The sequence below is a fragment of the Topomyia yanbarensis genome, chromosome 3 (assembly GCF_030247195.1).
Source record: "Topomyia yanbarensis strain Yona2022 chromosome 3, ASM3024719v1, whole genome shotgun sequence".
NCBI lineage: Eukaryota > Metazoa > Arthropoda > Insecta > Diptera > Culicidae > Topomyia > Topomyia yanbarensis.
The window spans coordinates 357,226,249-357,242,890 of record NC_080672.1 but is presented as its reverse complement, the minus strand read 5'-3'; the positions used below and the strand labels follow the sequence as shown (position 1 = coordinate 357,242,890).

Here is a 16,642-nt window from a genome sequence, read left to right as displayed (position 1 = left end):
ATTGTCCGCATCCGGAAGTCCCCCCCATTTTTGTAATGAGAGATTTTGTTCCCTTCTACCCTCTATCACGAACCACTGCAGTACGTCTAAGATAGTACAGTAAATACCTGATTTTATCAGGCCCAGATTGTCAGCTTTTTACCCGATTTTGTCAGCCTTATTTGATGGCAGAGGACCAAGTCAAAAACGACTAAACCGTTGAGCATATTATTCTTGTCCTCAGGTTACAAAAAATACTAATTTATTAATTTTTCACAGGAAAGCCCCCTCAAGGGAAATTATACTAAATAATCAGTCATGAGGAACTAAAGAAAAATATTTAGCAGCTTCGGTCTATAAAAAAATAGAAAAAAAATATCTCGTTTGGTAGTACAGTAAAGACCCGTTTTTATCAACCCTTTGGCGAATTTTAAGCTGAAAAAACATTGATAAAATCGGGACATATATTTTTCTGTCTTTTAAATAAACCAAAGCTCTTAAAATATTCTTTGTTCCCTAGATATAGCCTTGCAACCTTTTCTGATTATTCACTTTAAGTTCCCCTTAAGGGATTACAAAAAAAAATTAATATTTTAATTTTTGCATTTTTCGGATCTCTAAGATAAGAAATACATGTCCAAGAAAGGATTTACTCGAATAATTTGTAATTTCGATTTGTAATTTATTTAGCATTAACGATACCCTGGTGGTTGTACCGTTTGTCAGGTCAAGGAAGCTACGATTGAGATACATACATTTTGAAAACTAGTGGTTACAAATGATAATTAGTTTAGTTTAGTTTAACGCCTTCTAAGGGCAGTTTTGAACGCGACAGCGTTCGGTTGTTGCCTCAGGGCTAGAGGTAGTTCATTCCAGGCGATAGCACCAGCAACGAGCACGCTTTTTCTTCCCGAAGTGGTGTTTTGTGGAACGATGAAGCTTCTCGTACGGTTTAGTTGGCCTCTTTGCAGATGTTGTTGGATATATTCTGGTAGATTGCCGGAGTATCCTTGTAGCATAAAACAGGATTCGGTGTTAATAGTTTTTGCCGAGTTCATGTCCAAGTATTGAACTACGCACCGTGTCGGTAGATTCTCTTCGACGCAAGTTGTAAACAAATCGAACGGATGCTTTGAAGCAACGGTTAAGCTGTTCTTTTTGTGCTACTGATAGACCCGAATAGTACACGACATCACAGTAGGTCAGGAAAGGAACTATGACGGCTTGAACAAGTTTCTTTCTGGTGGCGGTTGGCAGAACGGGAGCAAATTTACGGAAAGTGTGCAAAGTACCGAAAATTTTTGCAGTGACGTTGTTGACTTGAGACGACCAGCGAAGATTGTTATCTATATGCAGACCCAGATTTACAACTTTTCCTGCTATCAGGATGATTTCTGAGCAAAAAACTATTTCAGTGTTCGGGGTTACTGTGCCTGTTTTACAGAAGATTATGGCCTGGGTTTTTTTCGGGTTCGGGAACAAAGCATTTTGTCTCGCTCAGCTCTCGATAATGTTCAGGTCGGCATTTACTGCTGCGATAAGCATATCTACATCTCTTGGTCCAGAAATGTATATTTGCAGGTCATCAGCGTAAAGTTGATACTGACACTTCAGATCTCGTGGCAGGCTGTTTATATATAAACTGAACAGGAAGGCGCTCAAACATGATTCCTGAGGTGTACCGTCAGTAAAGGGGTGAATATCGGAAATTGCATCGGCGGTTTTCACGACTTGCTTTCGGTCTGTCAGGAACGAGTTAATCAGACTGCAGGCGTTGGGTGTGAAGTGAAACTCTTCCCGAAGTTTGTTTTGAAGTTTGCGGTGGTTGACGCAGTTGAATGCAAGCGAGAAATCAACCAAAACCATCACAGTGCATTGGCCTCCATCGAACTTGTTGTAGATATCATGAGTGACTTTAACGAGGGCTGTAGTTGTGCTGTGTCGTTTGCGGTATCCGGATTGATTCCTTGCCAGGAGCGGGGGATTCGCATTTTCCGTACATTCAATGATCTGAGCTTGCTTCGTCTGCTAGAGCCCATCAAACAACCATCAATTTTCATATGAAGCTGATAAATCGGGTCAAAAAGCTGATAAAATCGGGTCTCCACTGTACAGCGTAATGCTGAGCAAGGAATCTTCTCTCATTCAAAAAGTTTGAATTATTTTTTTTATGATTTAATAACTTTATTTATAAATAATTTGACACACGTCTCAACTCTTTTCAACTTATCACGCATTCACAACTCAAAATCATCCCTCATGTCATTGTATTCCAGCACGTGCTTCCGAATCGCAGAACCATCCACCCAGGTAACAAAGTCCTCCATCGTTCTCGTCACGAGAAAGGCGGGATCTTTCACCACATCCGCCCCGACTCGTACATGTCCGTGTTCGATCATCTGTGTGGCGTGTTTAATATTTTCGGACATTTTATTCCTCAGCAGTACTACGGGTAGTCTGCGCCTACAGAAGGTCGAGGCGCTCAGTTTGCTCGCATTTTCCAGATCCCACTTGGTAGGTATCAAGCCCATGACGTACAGTTTCTCCAGCAGCAAGCCGCTCATCTCCGTCCGGAAGGGATGTTTCGGATCGACCTCTGCTATTTTAGCGGCTAGCTCACGAATGTTACGAGACAGCTTGTTGTAACTGGAAAGTAACCGGGCGTAAATAATCTACACGTCGCAGTATTTACTGTTCGAAAAACTTACGTAGTGTAATCCTCCCGCTTCTGAATGTTATACTTCCTCATCACTTTTACTTCATTTAGATTGTTGGTTTCCTTCCAGTTGAAGAAGTCCACCTTTTTCAGCAGTTTTTGCTCGTGAAATTTAAGTTTGCGAACCATGTTTTAAATTTTTGGTATATTGTAAATTAAATAGAAACAAAAATAATTTAGGAAGCCGACACGAATTTTGAACGTAAATAACATAAACAAAACCACGCGCATCGACGGGTTACATTTTGACGTTTTTGGGTTACAGGGTTACAATATAAGAAGGGCTGCCAGATGATTTTGCTGAAAATTTATACAAATCACACGCTAAACGAATTTTATTTAGCCTCACAGTAACGCGATCTAATTACAAAGTTACAAAATAACCATATTTTAGGATGTTTTAGGCTCAAGTTCTACACGGTGATCACAACAAACTTTATTATAACTATAAAGTACGCATTTTGATGGAAAACTGGGACTACCCACAAAATGAATATATTGTTTTTACTCTCTTTTGTGTAAACAGAATGTACGTCAGAATTTGCATAATTTCTACTGCACACAACAAAGTAAAAAATGCATAGTTTTATATAGTATAAAATGGGTAATTCATACCCATGCTTGCAAAGTTAAATGTATAGTTTTCATGAAAAAATCCATTCTCTGGTAAGTAATGTGTAAATACTGTACAACTTTTGTTTTTATACTTCAAATCATATGCAAGTACTTAATACAATAAGAACAATTAATACAATTTATTGATGATACATTTTACTCATTGGTTTCCACCAAGAAAAGTCGAAACTCTTTCTCTCACAATCCTCTGTTTCGCTCGTTTTGACACCAGATTCTCTACTCATCGCAATCGGAATGTTTTATTTTAGAATTTGAGCGCAAATGTAGCAACCGATTCATTCAGGACGGGCTGTTGCCTTCGGTTGGAATTCCATCATTAATCAGCCCATATTCCGAATCTCATTCCAGATGTAATTTACTGGGATGAGGATATGTTATGGTACGGACATCTATGTCGACGAGAACATTTCAAATGGGCCGATAAACAAAACGTAAACAATTTCGGTTAAAGCTTACTTCAAATGGACACTAACAAAGCTTTATACAGACCTTAAATAAGCCGATTCTGAAGCCTGGCTGTTGGAGAAATAATAGATTCTCGAAAAGGCACATAAGCAAAATAACTTGTTTTGCTTATGTTTCCCTTGACTTATGCAGAATGTTGTTACAGTACTGCTGATTGATTTTTATGAAGATCTAACACATGGTGTGGAAAAAACTGCTTTTTTCGTTTTCGATTTTTCCCATTCTCTCTCCAACCTTAACGGCCCGGATAGAATTTTACAATAGCATTCACCCAACAAACAATCATGAAACAATAAGTATTATAATAATTACTGTTTTAACATTGTTAGATACAGAGTTCCCACAATAGATTTACGATAAAATTTTATGTAACAATAAATTTTACTCTTCAGCAAATAACTGATACGGTAAATTCACATTAAATTTTGCTGTTTTCGAGAAAAAAATGTATGGAGAAAAAGCAATTTTTTAATGTTAACATACATAACCACCCCCTTTTTTACTGTAAAAGTCTATTTTACATTGAAATTTACTGTAGAAACGATCAACTTTATTGTTTTTGTATTGTAGCATAACACTAAAACTTACCGTAAATTATTGTAAAATTACTGTACTGTCACAGTGAAAATCATGGATTTGTTACTGTACATTTCTATTCGGGGGTTCATATACACCAAACAACAAAACGGAAAAAAATGTTTATGGGCCCTTTTCTTAATGAAAAAGACTTTCTCAACATGAGCATATTGTATATAATGCCTTATGAAATGTTGACGTCGATGTGTCGTCATAAAGAAGATCTAGTTTCATGTATATTGCCGCAAGATGTTCGAAATATGGAAAAGCGCACCCTATCATACTACGTAAGCAGAAACCACAATGTTCGAAACAGCGAAGATCTAGATCCCTCGCCATCGACGTAAAAGTTACTGGGGTACTGACGCACGGCACGATTATAAGATGCGGAAAGATTGTTTTTCAAACAGACAATTTCTTTCATTTTTTTGTCATCAGTTGGGGCGTTGCTCACAATACAATAAAATCCTTGCTCGCCGGTTCTATAGTAGACAACTAATCAGGTCAAGGCTGCTCTCATAAAATCTTTTCTTGATGTGTATAGTAATCGTACATTCTTCAGAAATGAATTCGACATTAATATGCCTATTTCCGATCAGATAGCGCAAATTGTCGGTCGAAATTTTTGAAACGTGAGAAGTATTCTGCTTCTACAAAGGCATTGGTAACGGGGACACAAATCAAAATCATGAACAAGTACAATAGCGAGAATGAAAATCTATCAACAAGTCCGCTCTACTGGTTACATTCGAACCTAACATCCTTAGCGACTACGGCCCTAATGCATTACCCAATTGAGCAGTACTGCGATAGTCAGAAAATTTCCATTGCCCATGGCAACTACTACTGTGGGTATTGAAACATCTAAGGTGGCCAATTCGAAAGTATGCTCTTAAGTGGTGATCGTTTGCAGGCAATCCCGGCATTGGGTTTTCGCTCTAAATCTTACCAGTTTTCACACACTTCTATTTCAATATAATCTCAACACTGAGAACTGACATACAAGTAAAGTTTTCAACTTGTGTAAGAAATAAAACTGTCGCTTTGAAATGACAACAGCAAGTCGCAACTTGCCACTTGGCGGCGCTTCGATCAGCCAGCAATCGCTATACGCGACTTGTGTGCAAACTTGGATACAATGGGGACTCATGCATGCGAACCTGTATGCGATGGTGATTTTCAACGTATTTTCATTTAAATGTTTACACAGGTTTTTCGGGAAAGTTTATTCCAGCTTATATGTCTGTTCTCTGTGATCTTTAGTTGTCTTAGATTTCAAGCGAAAAAATACCGATTGCTATTGCTGCACGTGGAGGATGATTGCGTACGCGTAACCGAACGGAAACGAGCTTATAAAACACTCATTGCTGGGTACCTTAGAACAAGATTAGCCTAACTTTAGGAGGCGGCTGGTAAAGGCAAGGCAACATCTTTTGTGTAATGCTAATATTTATTTATACATTCATACCTAGTGCACAAAACATAATATTTTTAGTTAAGCAAAGCCACATATACCAGCGTTCCAAGAGGGGACGTCCAACCATTTCCACGTCGCGGAGCGCCGCGGTGAACACGATAACTCTTGACAAAATTGTCTGATACAGGAAATTCAATAAGATTTGTAAAGCTTAGACTTGCAGTTACTCCATGAACCAAAAAGAAAATAGTGAAAAAGTTCGAATTTCGGAAAAAGGTTTAACGAAAGCCTAAAAATCTCATATTTTACTGAAAAACTCGCTCACTTTTCTTCAAAATAATAGGGAGACGATGAATTTTGTTCAGTTCTCTGTGGGACAGGGTACACATATTGTGCATTCTCATAAAAAATCAAGTCAATTCGTTGATTAATTTTTGAGTTTGCACGTTTTTGTCTTGGATCTTTTAGTACAGTTTTGTGAGAAAATCGAAAATTTAAAATATTGATTGGCAGGCGAATATGCCACAAACTAAAGAATATTTTAATTCTTTACGTAGGTATTGTTAACGACGAACTTTTTGATTTTTGGGGCCCTTGGAAGTACAGGTAGGTAGCGGCCGCAACCGGCCAAACATTCTTCTATTCACACTATTTAAAAATTCAATAGTGCCTGGACCGAGCGATTTCTATATATTTTCCTTAAAACTAAACATTTCTTTCAATGATTTTTTTAACATTGATTGATCACAAATAAATCATTCACGCATAAAAAATCAGCAAGCATAAACAAATTTTGTTTTAATTAATAATTTTCCTGTTTGATATAGTGACAAACAAGATTCAGGTTTGCTTGAAATTATCAAAAAATTCATTTGTTGGCTTTTCCATAGGTTCAACAAGTATTTAGTTTGAAACAGCAAAATCGTGATAAATTTAACCGAACACACAAGTTCGAAGAAAAAAAACTAGAATTAACCAAAGGAGAAATGCAAACAGAAGTATTTGTTTAATCAAATGCGTTTCTCAAAAGCATGTATTTTGAGAAACGCGCATTTCAGTTTGAGCCAGTCATTCGTCAAGTTTGAAATTCAACTAAACATTTTGTAGTTTCAAAACGGCCTGATTCTTCTGCGTGTTCTTGGATGTTTTGTTTTATTCTGGTTGCAGTTGAAAATCGAAATAGTGAACTTGCGCCTTTCGATTTTTCTTCTATTTTCAGCGTGCGAAGTTAAAGCGCAACTGGTGTAGATGATGCGCAAGTTGATTCTCTAACACTTTAGTTGCCCATTCTGCAAATAGGGAAAAAAACGAAAGGCGCAAGTCAATTTTTCGATTTTCAACTGCAACCAGAATATTATCCATCTTGTTTGCTCGAATCGGTTTAACATTTTAAAGTTTTTTTTAACTAATCACTAGGAAATTTTAATTTAAAATTATCCTAAAATTACATCTATAGAAACGTTAAATAATTATATGACTACATATCAAGAATACAGTTCTGTATGAAAGTGAGTTAATTTGAAGGTATCTTGTAGTTTCTACAGAAGAAAATATGCATCTGATTCGGAAATGGTCGAGAACGATTTTCAACCTGTTATTGTCTGCAACAATTATCAATTACAGCGCAAATTCGTTAGTTGGGTGTTCGTTAGTTGGGCTGTTCGTTAGTTGGGTGTTCGCTAGTTGGAGCATGCCCCAACTAAAAGACACTCTTATGTCAAAACTGAAAGTCAAAAACTGATTGACGTTTGAATGTCATTGATTTCAAGGGGTTCATTGGTTGATTTCTGTGGCGATCCAGAAAAAATCATACTTTTAAATTCAATGGAATTTTATTTTTTGAATTCATATTTCGGAATGATTTTAGTGAACTAAATGTGTTAAATATTTCGCTTCTTCCATTCAGCATTAATTAGTTTGTGTCGCAGAGACGTTAGTTTAGTAACTTTTGAAGGTCATCTCTGATGTATTCAATCACATTATCCAATCTTTTTTAGCTAGTGGCAACGTAGTATGTTTGTGCTTTATCGGCGTTTTCCCGACAGTGTATCCATTTCCTGTTTTATGTGAAGGAATTTATCAAAAAATAATTGATGGCAAAAAGAACACTAATGACATACTTTGTCACAAAAAACAACTTTAAACTGGAAGGAAACAGCCAACTTTTGTGAATTGTAAAATATTTTTGCTTGTTTTTTATGAAAGAAAACAAAAAATCAGTGTTTCCCTCGGGTCATTTTTGTCAGCTGTCAGTTGCCCCAATTAACGGATACGAATTGCGCTGTATAAGTAAATGATCCAACAAATTAGTTCTATTTCGATTTTCCATGTAATTTAACTAAGAAAAAATCTTCGCCGGCTTCGAATGTGCGCTTGGAACATCCCTACTTCATTCCGCTTGTTTCTCCACGGCTCGGTTTGTCGATGGAAGCTGGTGCTGACAGTCGCCGCCAGCGCCACTGCAGAGACTATACACTGCGTTGTTGTTGTTGCGTTGGTTGCGTTGCGAAGAGCGAAAGTGAGTGAGCGGCTCGGTCGTCGGTTCGGTCGTCGTTGGCCGATGCATGCTGCAGACTCAGCAGACCCGCATCAGCAGCACAGCAGAAGGAAACTCTTTCCATCCGTACGGCGGTCCGCAAGTTTATTCGCCGTTTGGAGCGCGCTCAGAGTGGTTGTGTGTTTTGTCGGCGCGAAGTAGGCAAAGTTAGCGAACAATAGAACAGTGTGTTAATCTGGATACATAGAGCTAGGGAGAAAGAGCCGGTGTAAATGCAAATTTCTCGTGTTTGAGCCAGCGTATTTTTTTTCTACGTGTACGCGATCGTTACGGTTCGCAGGACACGCGGACCCTGTCAAAGTGGCCGCGAAAGAGTGTGTTGATTTTTGGTTCTGCTTACTTTTATGAAGATGTTCTTGTCCGGAGCTCATTATAAACCGAGTAATCGAATTTGGTGTGTAATCGTTGCGGTTGACTAGTTTTTCGGATGGACTTTGAACAATAGATGAGTGATTTTTTTTCTCTGCAGCTTCTGTGGAATGACCCATGGAAATCGTTGACGGGCGGGTCGTGACTTAACTGCATGTTTTGTTAGTAGCGAGGCTATAGTGCAGAAAATAAACAACGTTGGTGAATTACAGGTGATATTTTGAAAACATTTGCCGACGTGATGTAATTGTTTACGTGTGATAAATGCAATCTGGTAAGCCGGCTTGAATGTACCCTTCGACCAATTGTGAGTGTAGTCAACGAAACTTTGTGAAAAGGTTTTAGAAAACCGGAAATAAGGCCAAATAAAAGTTGTACAGTTTGTTTTTTTATTTTTATCTCGAGCAGAAAATCTGCGAAGACCCCAAAAGCGTATTCGTGTTCGGTTTCAGAAGTGCTGTTGGTTGCATGAAAATCAGACAGGCAGCCACCAACGCCGTCAGGCCTCAGTGAGTTCAATACGATAAAAAGCGTTTCGATTATTTTTTCGACTAGAAATAAAAAGAATTGTGCAAAGCATAAATCAGTGTTTGTAAAGTATACAGGTCGAAAAATGGCTGCCGTTTCCCGCCCGTTCGTACCACGCAAGTTCAGCTACTATTTCGAAAACCGTATCACAACACCGGCTTCGGTAACAGCTGCAGCCACGGTACTGCCTACTTGGTTCAACAACGGCTTGTGCGTATGCTGAAGTAGCTCTGTGTTGTTGCGGGTGGACCGCCTACGTACATACAACAATAGTGACAATAGAAAGCGACCGTGTCTCTCATCGGTTCTGCGGTGGTTGGGTTTTTTTTTATTTGTTTGTGAAAGAGTGAGTGAAACATTGACAAACGGAAGATCTATCGTGTCGGCGACCAGTGTGTTTGTGTACAGTTGAAAATCGGCGTGGAAAATGTGAACCTGTATCAAGGACGCCTTGGTATTGCTAAAGTTGTCCTTGGCGGCCTTACTCCGTCCAGTCGCTGGTGCGCGCTTCAATGCATGTGCGTGTTGCGGGCTTTGAAGGGTGCTCCTAACGATTCAACCGCGCGTGTAGAGCAGCTGTGATTGTTCAGGTGAATGGAGTGACGTTTGTTTCACAGCAATTGAAAGCAGGTGATGAATGCATCACGATCTGTAAAACCGATTGACGTTTCCTTTAGGGTAAAAAGAATGCGGAAGAGATTTGGGAGGTATTCCGATAATGTCTAGCACAGCTAGAATTGTGAGATATTTTTACCAAATTAAGTAGGTGCTAAGTTGAAGATTAACCCTCCGGCACTCGCGCCGTTGTATTTTGTACAACACCTTTCGAAACTATAGCGAAATCATCCAGCAGCAGCTACTGTTCATTCGGGTAGCAATTCGCGCGAGGGTTAAACGAGAATGTGTTGTTTTTACTAGTTTTATCACACCGCAAAACATGCATATTTTTATCATGTGTTATTACAACGTGTGAGTTGTTACGAATCAGCGCCAAAGTACCTTTTACAGGATTATTGTACTGTTTCCTTTAAAGAGTCACATGACGTATAATAATGGACATATGATTTCTTCAATGTTATGAACATGGCAGTGATTGAAACAAATTTGATTTCTTCGTTACGAGACTAAGAATGGACAGGAAAAGAATATAGCTTGAAACCTTTTTTCAGTCAACTATCGGAGGCGGAGCAATGGGCCCAAATCATACAGTCAGTCACGCCCTTAAAATCACTGGGTGACGTCTGTGAGAATAGAGACCATAGTGTACAGTACCCTAAAATGGACAGTTTCGATTGTACACAGAAAAGAGAAGACATTTTGTGTATTTCAAAAACTACAAAAATCAATTAAAAAGCGTAGTTGATAAGCACGTAGCTCACCTGGATTCGATTCCCAAACAGTTATGAAGGAATAAGATGTGGGCGTGGCTATCTCACCACAAGAACACCTTTGGAAATACCTGGTAGATGTTTCTACTTTTATTCGTAATACATTTCACCTCACCTAATTCGAAACGACAGTAATAATATGGTTGGAAATACATGGCGCTAGATCGTGTAGCCTTACTTCGATTGTAGCATCTTCAACATATACGGAATCTGGATTCTAACGTTGTCCTGTTCTGCCCATAAAAGTATAAGATCCCATATGAATTTTTCGTCGAAAATGAGTTATCTGTTGGTTTGTATTCTGTATCACCACTGAATCACGATGCACAATTAAGATTACCAGGTTTGTTTAGAAAATGTCGAAAAAATAACAAAACATCGTTGTCCCATCCATAAGACCCAATGAAAATGTGAATCTGGAACAGCGTTTTTCTCGCCTTGCTGTTTTTCAATATGGGACTCTTAAGCTTTTATGGGCAGTGTTGTTCTGTCTAATAAACTGCTTCGGCTAACTTAATGGACGTATTCCTAACAACAGTGCGACCATTGTGAAATTTTACCTCTTCATGCCTATGTTGTTTACAACAACAACTTTTTTGGACAGCTATAACTTTTGTTTTAGGCAAGATTTTCTTACACAAATAGGAAAGTCTAAGGACTATTACCTTCCATTTGAAGGCTTATTGTTATAAGTATTATCCGAAGAACAGAAGTGATTGCTATGAGTCTGATAGGATTCTGCCGAAGCAGTGCTGCCAGGCACATCTTTAGTTAGCTGTGAAAAATGGAATTTTGGCGGTCCACCCGCAATATGTTGTATTATTAGTGCAAACCGATAAAATCCATCAGTTTTCCCTCTCGCAGGTTGATGGGATTGACGGTATTGTAAACATCATCAAGCCACAATATATTCAATAGAGTTATCTAAATATAAGAACCTTCGCTCTTTTTAGTTTTTATTTGCACCAAGTTCTACTACTAGAGGTTAATTAGTTCTCATGTTAATAATCCACCAAACATTATGACTACTGAGGATTTGATTTATATAAGAAGCCCGCTTCAAGATGTTGATTACAATACGCCTCGATAGTGGTGTGTCGAGGAGGCCGGGAGGGCTGATATGAGCCTTTTGTCTGTTCTATACCTTTCCTCTATTCACCAGCTCATAACCAACAATCAACCAGTAACAAATAGATAATTGAGAAAGGATGTGCTATGTGTGGTGATTGGCTATTCAAGTATTAGTAGTGTTTGAAGTACTAATGTATGTCTCATGTGATGATCATAACTTCAGCTGTATCTTGTACCTATCTAATCTATTACGTCTCTCATATATTGTCTTTTATTTCTTCTTTTCGAGTCCTATACTGCCATTCTACACCCGCCTTCAGCTGAATCAACAACGATGGTGATAGTGAACGTCTTAACACTCACACATTCTCAAACGCGGTCTCAGCGGGAACCTACAAAAATGCCATCGTGCACGCGATTACGAATCGGTCACGTCCGAAAGTCTATCCTTGATCCTAGAAGCCTAGGTCCATGCCTTCAGCTGGACCAATTAAGAAAATACGCCCATACCTATTAGACAACACGTCTCATGGCGACATGACAGGGAACCCTATCGATACAAACGATCCCACTCTCTGCCAGAATTCAAACCGCGCACTGAAAATTTAATATCAGACTCACTGTTCGCGCAACCATTCAAGAACACACGTTACAAAATCACGTCAGCGCACAAACGTTAGAGCCCCTCGCGATTTTCCAAGCAGCCTACGAACTCGCAAACATGATTACACCCCGGTGATAAGGTGAAAATCTCAGCACTCAAACTTACCAACACGATCTCAAGTGTCAACCTACAAACTCCCGCGCTCGCGCCATCATGAATCGGGATCGTCCGGAAGTATCTATCCTCGGTACAAACAATCTAGGTCCTTGTTAATTATTAAAAAAATAATAAAATTGAAAAATAACTACCATATCCACTAGACAAAACGTTCCATGGCGACATGACCGGAAACTCTAGTGATATGGGATAACACTCTCCCTGTCAGAATGTGATCCGTACACCGAAAACTAAAGATCAGAATGACGGTCCGCGAATATATAAATCGCCGCAGGGTTTCAAAATCGAATTTATACACGCGAAGTCACATACACGCGAGCACACGGGACAAACACGTCAACATACGAACGCTTAAGCCCTTCGCGATCATCTACGCACACCTATGCCCGCGATCGCGTAAACTTGATAACACTGCGGCAATTGTGTGAACGTTTTAGTACTTACGAAGTTACAAACGCGATCTCAAACGCAAACCCGCAAATGCGCGATTATGAATCGGTCACGTCCGGAAATCTTTAACCTTTATTCTAGCAATTTAGGTCCATACATTCAGTTGGACCAATCAACAAAAAAAAATAAAGCTCATATCCACTAGACCACGCGTTCTACGACGACATGATTGGGATCTCTAATGATATGGAAGATCCCACTTCCTTCTGGAATCTGAACCGTACACAAAAAATTAAGTATCAGATTCACGGTCCGCGCGCGATCATTCTAGAACACACGCGAATATGCGAAAGGCACACGGTTATGAAATAGAATTTATGCACGCGAAGTTACACGTTAGCACACGCGACATACAAACGCACACGCGATCGAGCACAATAACGTACAAATATTCGAGCCCTTCGCGATGATACACGCGATTCCGAGTCCCTACGCCCGCACATGCCTAAACCGTACAAAGAATATCACATTCAGAATCACGGCCCGCTACAATTGGCCTATTGCAGTGTTTTATTGGGCGACATTGCCTGTCTCGTCTGCAAATTGTAGTATGTGATTCTGACGGGGAGCCCTTCCGAGAACCTAGCTCTACAGCTCCAGTAGGACAACTCTCGAAAAAAAAAAAAAAAAAAAAAAACCGATAAAATCCATCAGTTTTCATGCACTTGGATTATTACTGTAAAACGGGGTATCTTTGATCACCGGGGTAAGTTTGATCAAATGAGACTTTTTTCAGTAACGTGTGATAAGATGATTCCCTATAACAAAATCATTGAAACAACACACAAGCCACATTCTGAACATGTTCAGCATCTATCAGAAACGATTATTTCGTCATTTAATGTACCTTTTTATGAACATAAATTCAAATTGAAAATGATACAACTCTCATGCATCGTTTCAATCTGTTCAAACAATCCCTTGCATATTAATGAAATCAATTAACTTCAATTGAACTGATCACTTTTTTAGAAACCGTAAATATTTTCGTCCAATAATTCATCTTAAAAATCCGATATTTTTGTTGTTAATTATTTAATTTCGACTGTTTTCCTGAAAAAGTTTGATGAAAGTCAGCTGTTTCCTTCATGGCAATTTCGTTCTCGTTCGAGACGTCACAATATTGGGTCATGAAAAATTTCCTGCAGATATGAAATTTGCATAACATTTCGAGCGTTATCTTTCATTGTGATACACATATTTTGCTGATCAAAATTACCCCGAAAACAAAGAATGAAAATTTTGGGCAAAGTAATTTTATTTTTATAGTAAAACGAAATAAAATAATAAACACTTTCAAAAGATATTCGTGTTCCTTTACTCCAAAAAATGCAAAGGAAAAATAGTTTTAGAACTAAATATGCGCTAGAAAAAGGTTGATTTCTGTAAGCTTAAGATTCATGTTCATCCGCAACTGTTCAAAGTCAAATTTAATAATATTTGATCGTCCGCAAGGCCATTTGCTTCCTCTATGGCTCAATCATTTACACTTTAACGGTACTATACTGTTTGTACAGTAAATAAGCAACAAAGCGGTAAGTACTATTGATCGTTTCGTTAGCTACACCGAAGCGAGTTTTAGATTCTGCTCTGGACAAGCTGAAAAGACGAACTATTCCTACACAAAAGCTGGATTCAGCATCTTATTAATTTGAAAATACTGTTCTTGAATGATCAACCGAAAATAAAATCGGTTACTCGTTTTGATTACATTAGAGTTCCAATATTTTTGGATGGAAAATTTTCTCTGAATAGAGCTCACTCACACAAAATTTCCAAAGATGAGGGATACCTGCACGTTGCACAGAAGAGTAACTAGAACAAATTCCTGGTCAATAACCAAAATATTTTTTTTCGATTTTCTATTTTGTTATATTTTTTACATACCTAAAAACCTGCTGAATAACGTGGCAAAATTAGAAGTATATCAAAAATTGCTAAAGATTTTTTGCATGTATATAAAATTGTGATATTTTAGGGTTTTTTTTAATCATTTTAATTCTATATCCTGCAATATCGCTTTCTAGCGATAATGACTGTCTTAAGTAAGACAATATTATTACAAACGTAGTTGAACACAGCCATTTGTATAACTTTAGGCTAAAATCAACTGAAAATAGCAGTGTTGCTGTGCATTGCACCAACTTTAAAAAATACGTTTTTTAATCATTTTATTCCAAACTTACTTGAATGATAAAAAAGTTACATTATACGGCGAGATCCGGTAAAGTTGCTCAAGCAGTATTACAAAACCAGGTTCCAGCTATCCAAAAACTTTCGAATTCTTCCGGACTTGTCCGATCCACAAATTCCCAGCGATTTGAAAATATTGAAATTTTTACTAATTTTAGGTACACCGAAATGCTGTAGGGCCAAATACTAGGGTAAGGTGGGGCAAATCCGACCGTTGGGTAAACCCGACCTCCCTCTGTTATCAAAAATCGGAAATACTACGCGAACTAATATCAATGTTGTCGTGTAGAGCATCGAAAATAATCATAATGGTGGCATGACAGCATTTTATTAGTCTACATTGAGATGCTCAAAGGACAATAAGTGTGTTTTTACAACTTTTTTGTTGTGCATCATTGACTACAGGATATTTCTGATTATTAAAGTGATTGCAAAAAAATGTAAGTGGATTTATATTCTTTGATTAAAGTCCTACAAAGTGCATAGATGAATTTAGTCCAACTTTTTTCATATTTTTTTTAATTACTTCGTAATGAAAAATTACGCGGTGGGGCAAATCCGACATCTAAATAGTGGGGTAAACCCGACCGCCTTTTTTGCTAAGAAAATGTTTTTTTTTATCAAATTGAAATAAATTTTTTATTATTATTATTTATTATTTTTTTGCACAATGCTTCATGATTACACACGAAAGACACAAAAACGTGATGAATATAGTATTCGTCGAGAAATTGCTCCGATGTAAATGAGCATATCTTTACGTGCTACTGCTCGTGATTTTTACATTCTAAGATTGACATTGAATTCCATTTTTTTCATGTTATAATTCAAAAACATAACATTCATTGATTTATCATTGAAAAACCATAAAATTTGGGCAATATCTGTACTAAATCAACCAAAAACATGGGGGTCGGGTTTACCCCACCATTTTTGAAAACAACGAAAATGAACTTTTTCGTAAAACGCTTATATCCCAAAATTTTCCTATGATACGAATAAAATGTTATACAAGGAAAGTTGCTCAGAAGTCTAACCTTTAATTTGGTATACAAAACGGCTTGATCCGATGTAAAATGAGCATTTTACAGCCAAAACCATTTACTAGGTCGGATTTGCCCCACCTTACCCTATGTTTTTTCAAAATGTATCTCTATGAAAATATGCACAAGTGTCCCTTTTCTCCCCCCTTTTCCACTGATCAACTGTTCGTGCAACTGGAAAAACAAATGTAGGGGAACATGGGGAGACGTGACCAAGCGCAAAATTCTATTTTTGGCAATGGCGTTTTCTATTCCATTCTTCAAATGTTCAAAAATATTGTTATACTTGTTTCGATCCCTTAAGGTAATTTTAAAAGTTTGCAATGAAATATCCTTTCCTTACAGAAAATATTACGTGATTAATAAATTTGCATTAAATGATGTAATTTTTTATCAAACTTTGTATGGACATATTTACTCGACTACTAATTACTATTAATACTATTAATTAACATACCATCTTAATCCTTGTG

At 37.9% G+C, this 16,642-nt stretch overlaps 2 protein-coding genes across 4 annotated transcripts in view; one reads left to right on the top strand and one right to left on the bottom strand.

Annotated features, from left to right (window-relative positions):
- Positions 1–2,138: 2,138 nt before the first annotated feature.
- LOC131689551 (U3 small nucleolar ribonucleoprotein protein IMP3) lies at positions 2,139–2,923 on the bottom strand. Its single transcript, XM_058974740.1, has 2 exons — positions 2,688–2,923; positions 2,139–2,625 (listed from the first exon to the last, which is right to left on the bottom strand). Exons 1-2 carry the CDS (start codon positions 2,822–2,824, stop codon positions 2,217–2,219), a joined length of 546 nt encoding a protein of 181 aa, XP_058830723.1. The 5' UTR covers positions 2,825–2,923; the 3' UTR covers positions 2,139–2,216.
- A 5,441-nt stretch (positions 2,924–8,364) lies between these two features.
- Positions 8,365–16,642, top strand: part of LOC131693472 (serine-rich adhesin for platelets-like) — a 374,727-nt gene continuing 366,449 nt past the window's right edge. Inside the window, exons 1-2 of one of the 3 annotated variants that reach the window (XM_058981320.1) lie at positions 8,365–8,740; positions 8,816–9,873. The gene's annotated coding sequence lies outside the window, so the exon portion shown is untranslated. Of the gene's footprint in view, positions 9,874–16,642 lie in introns of all 3 variants that reach the window. The other 2 variants (XM_058981319.1, XM_058981318.1) reach the window with 2 other exon arrangements.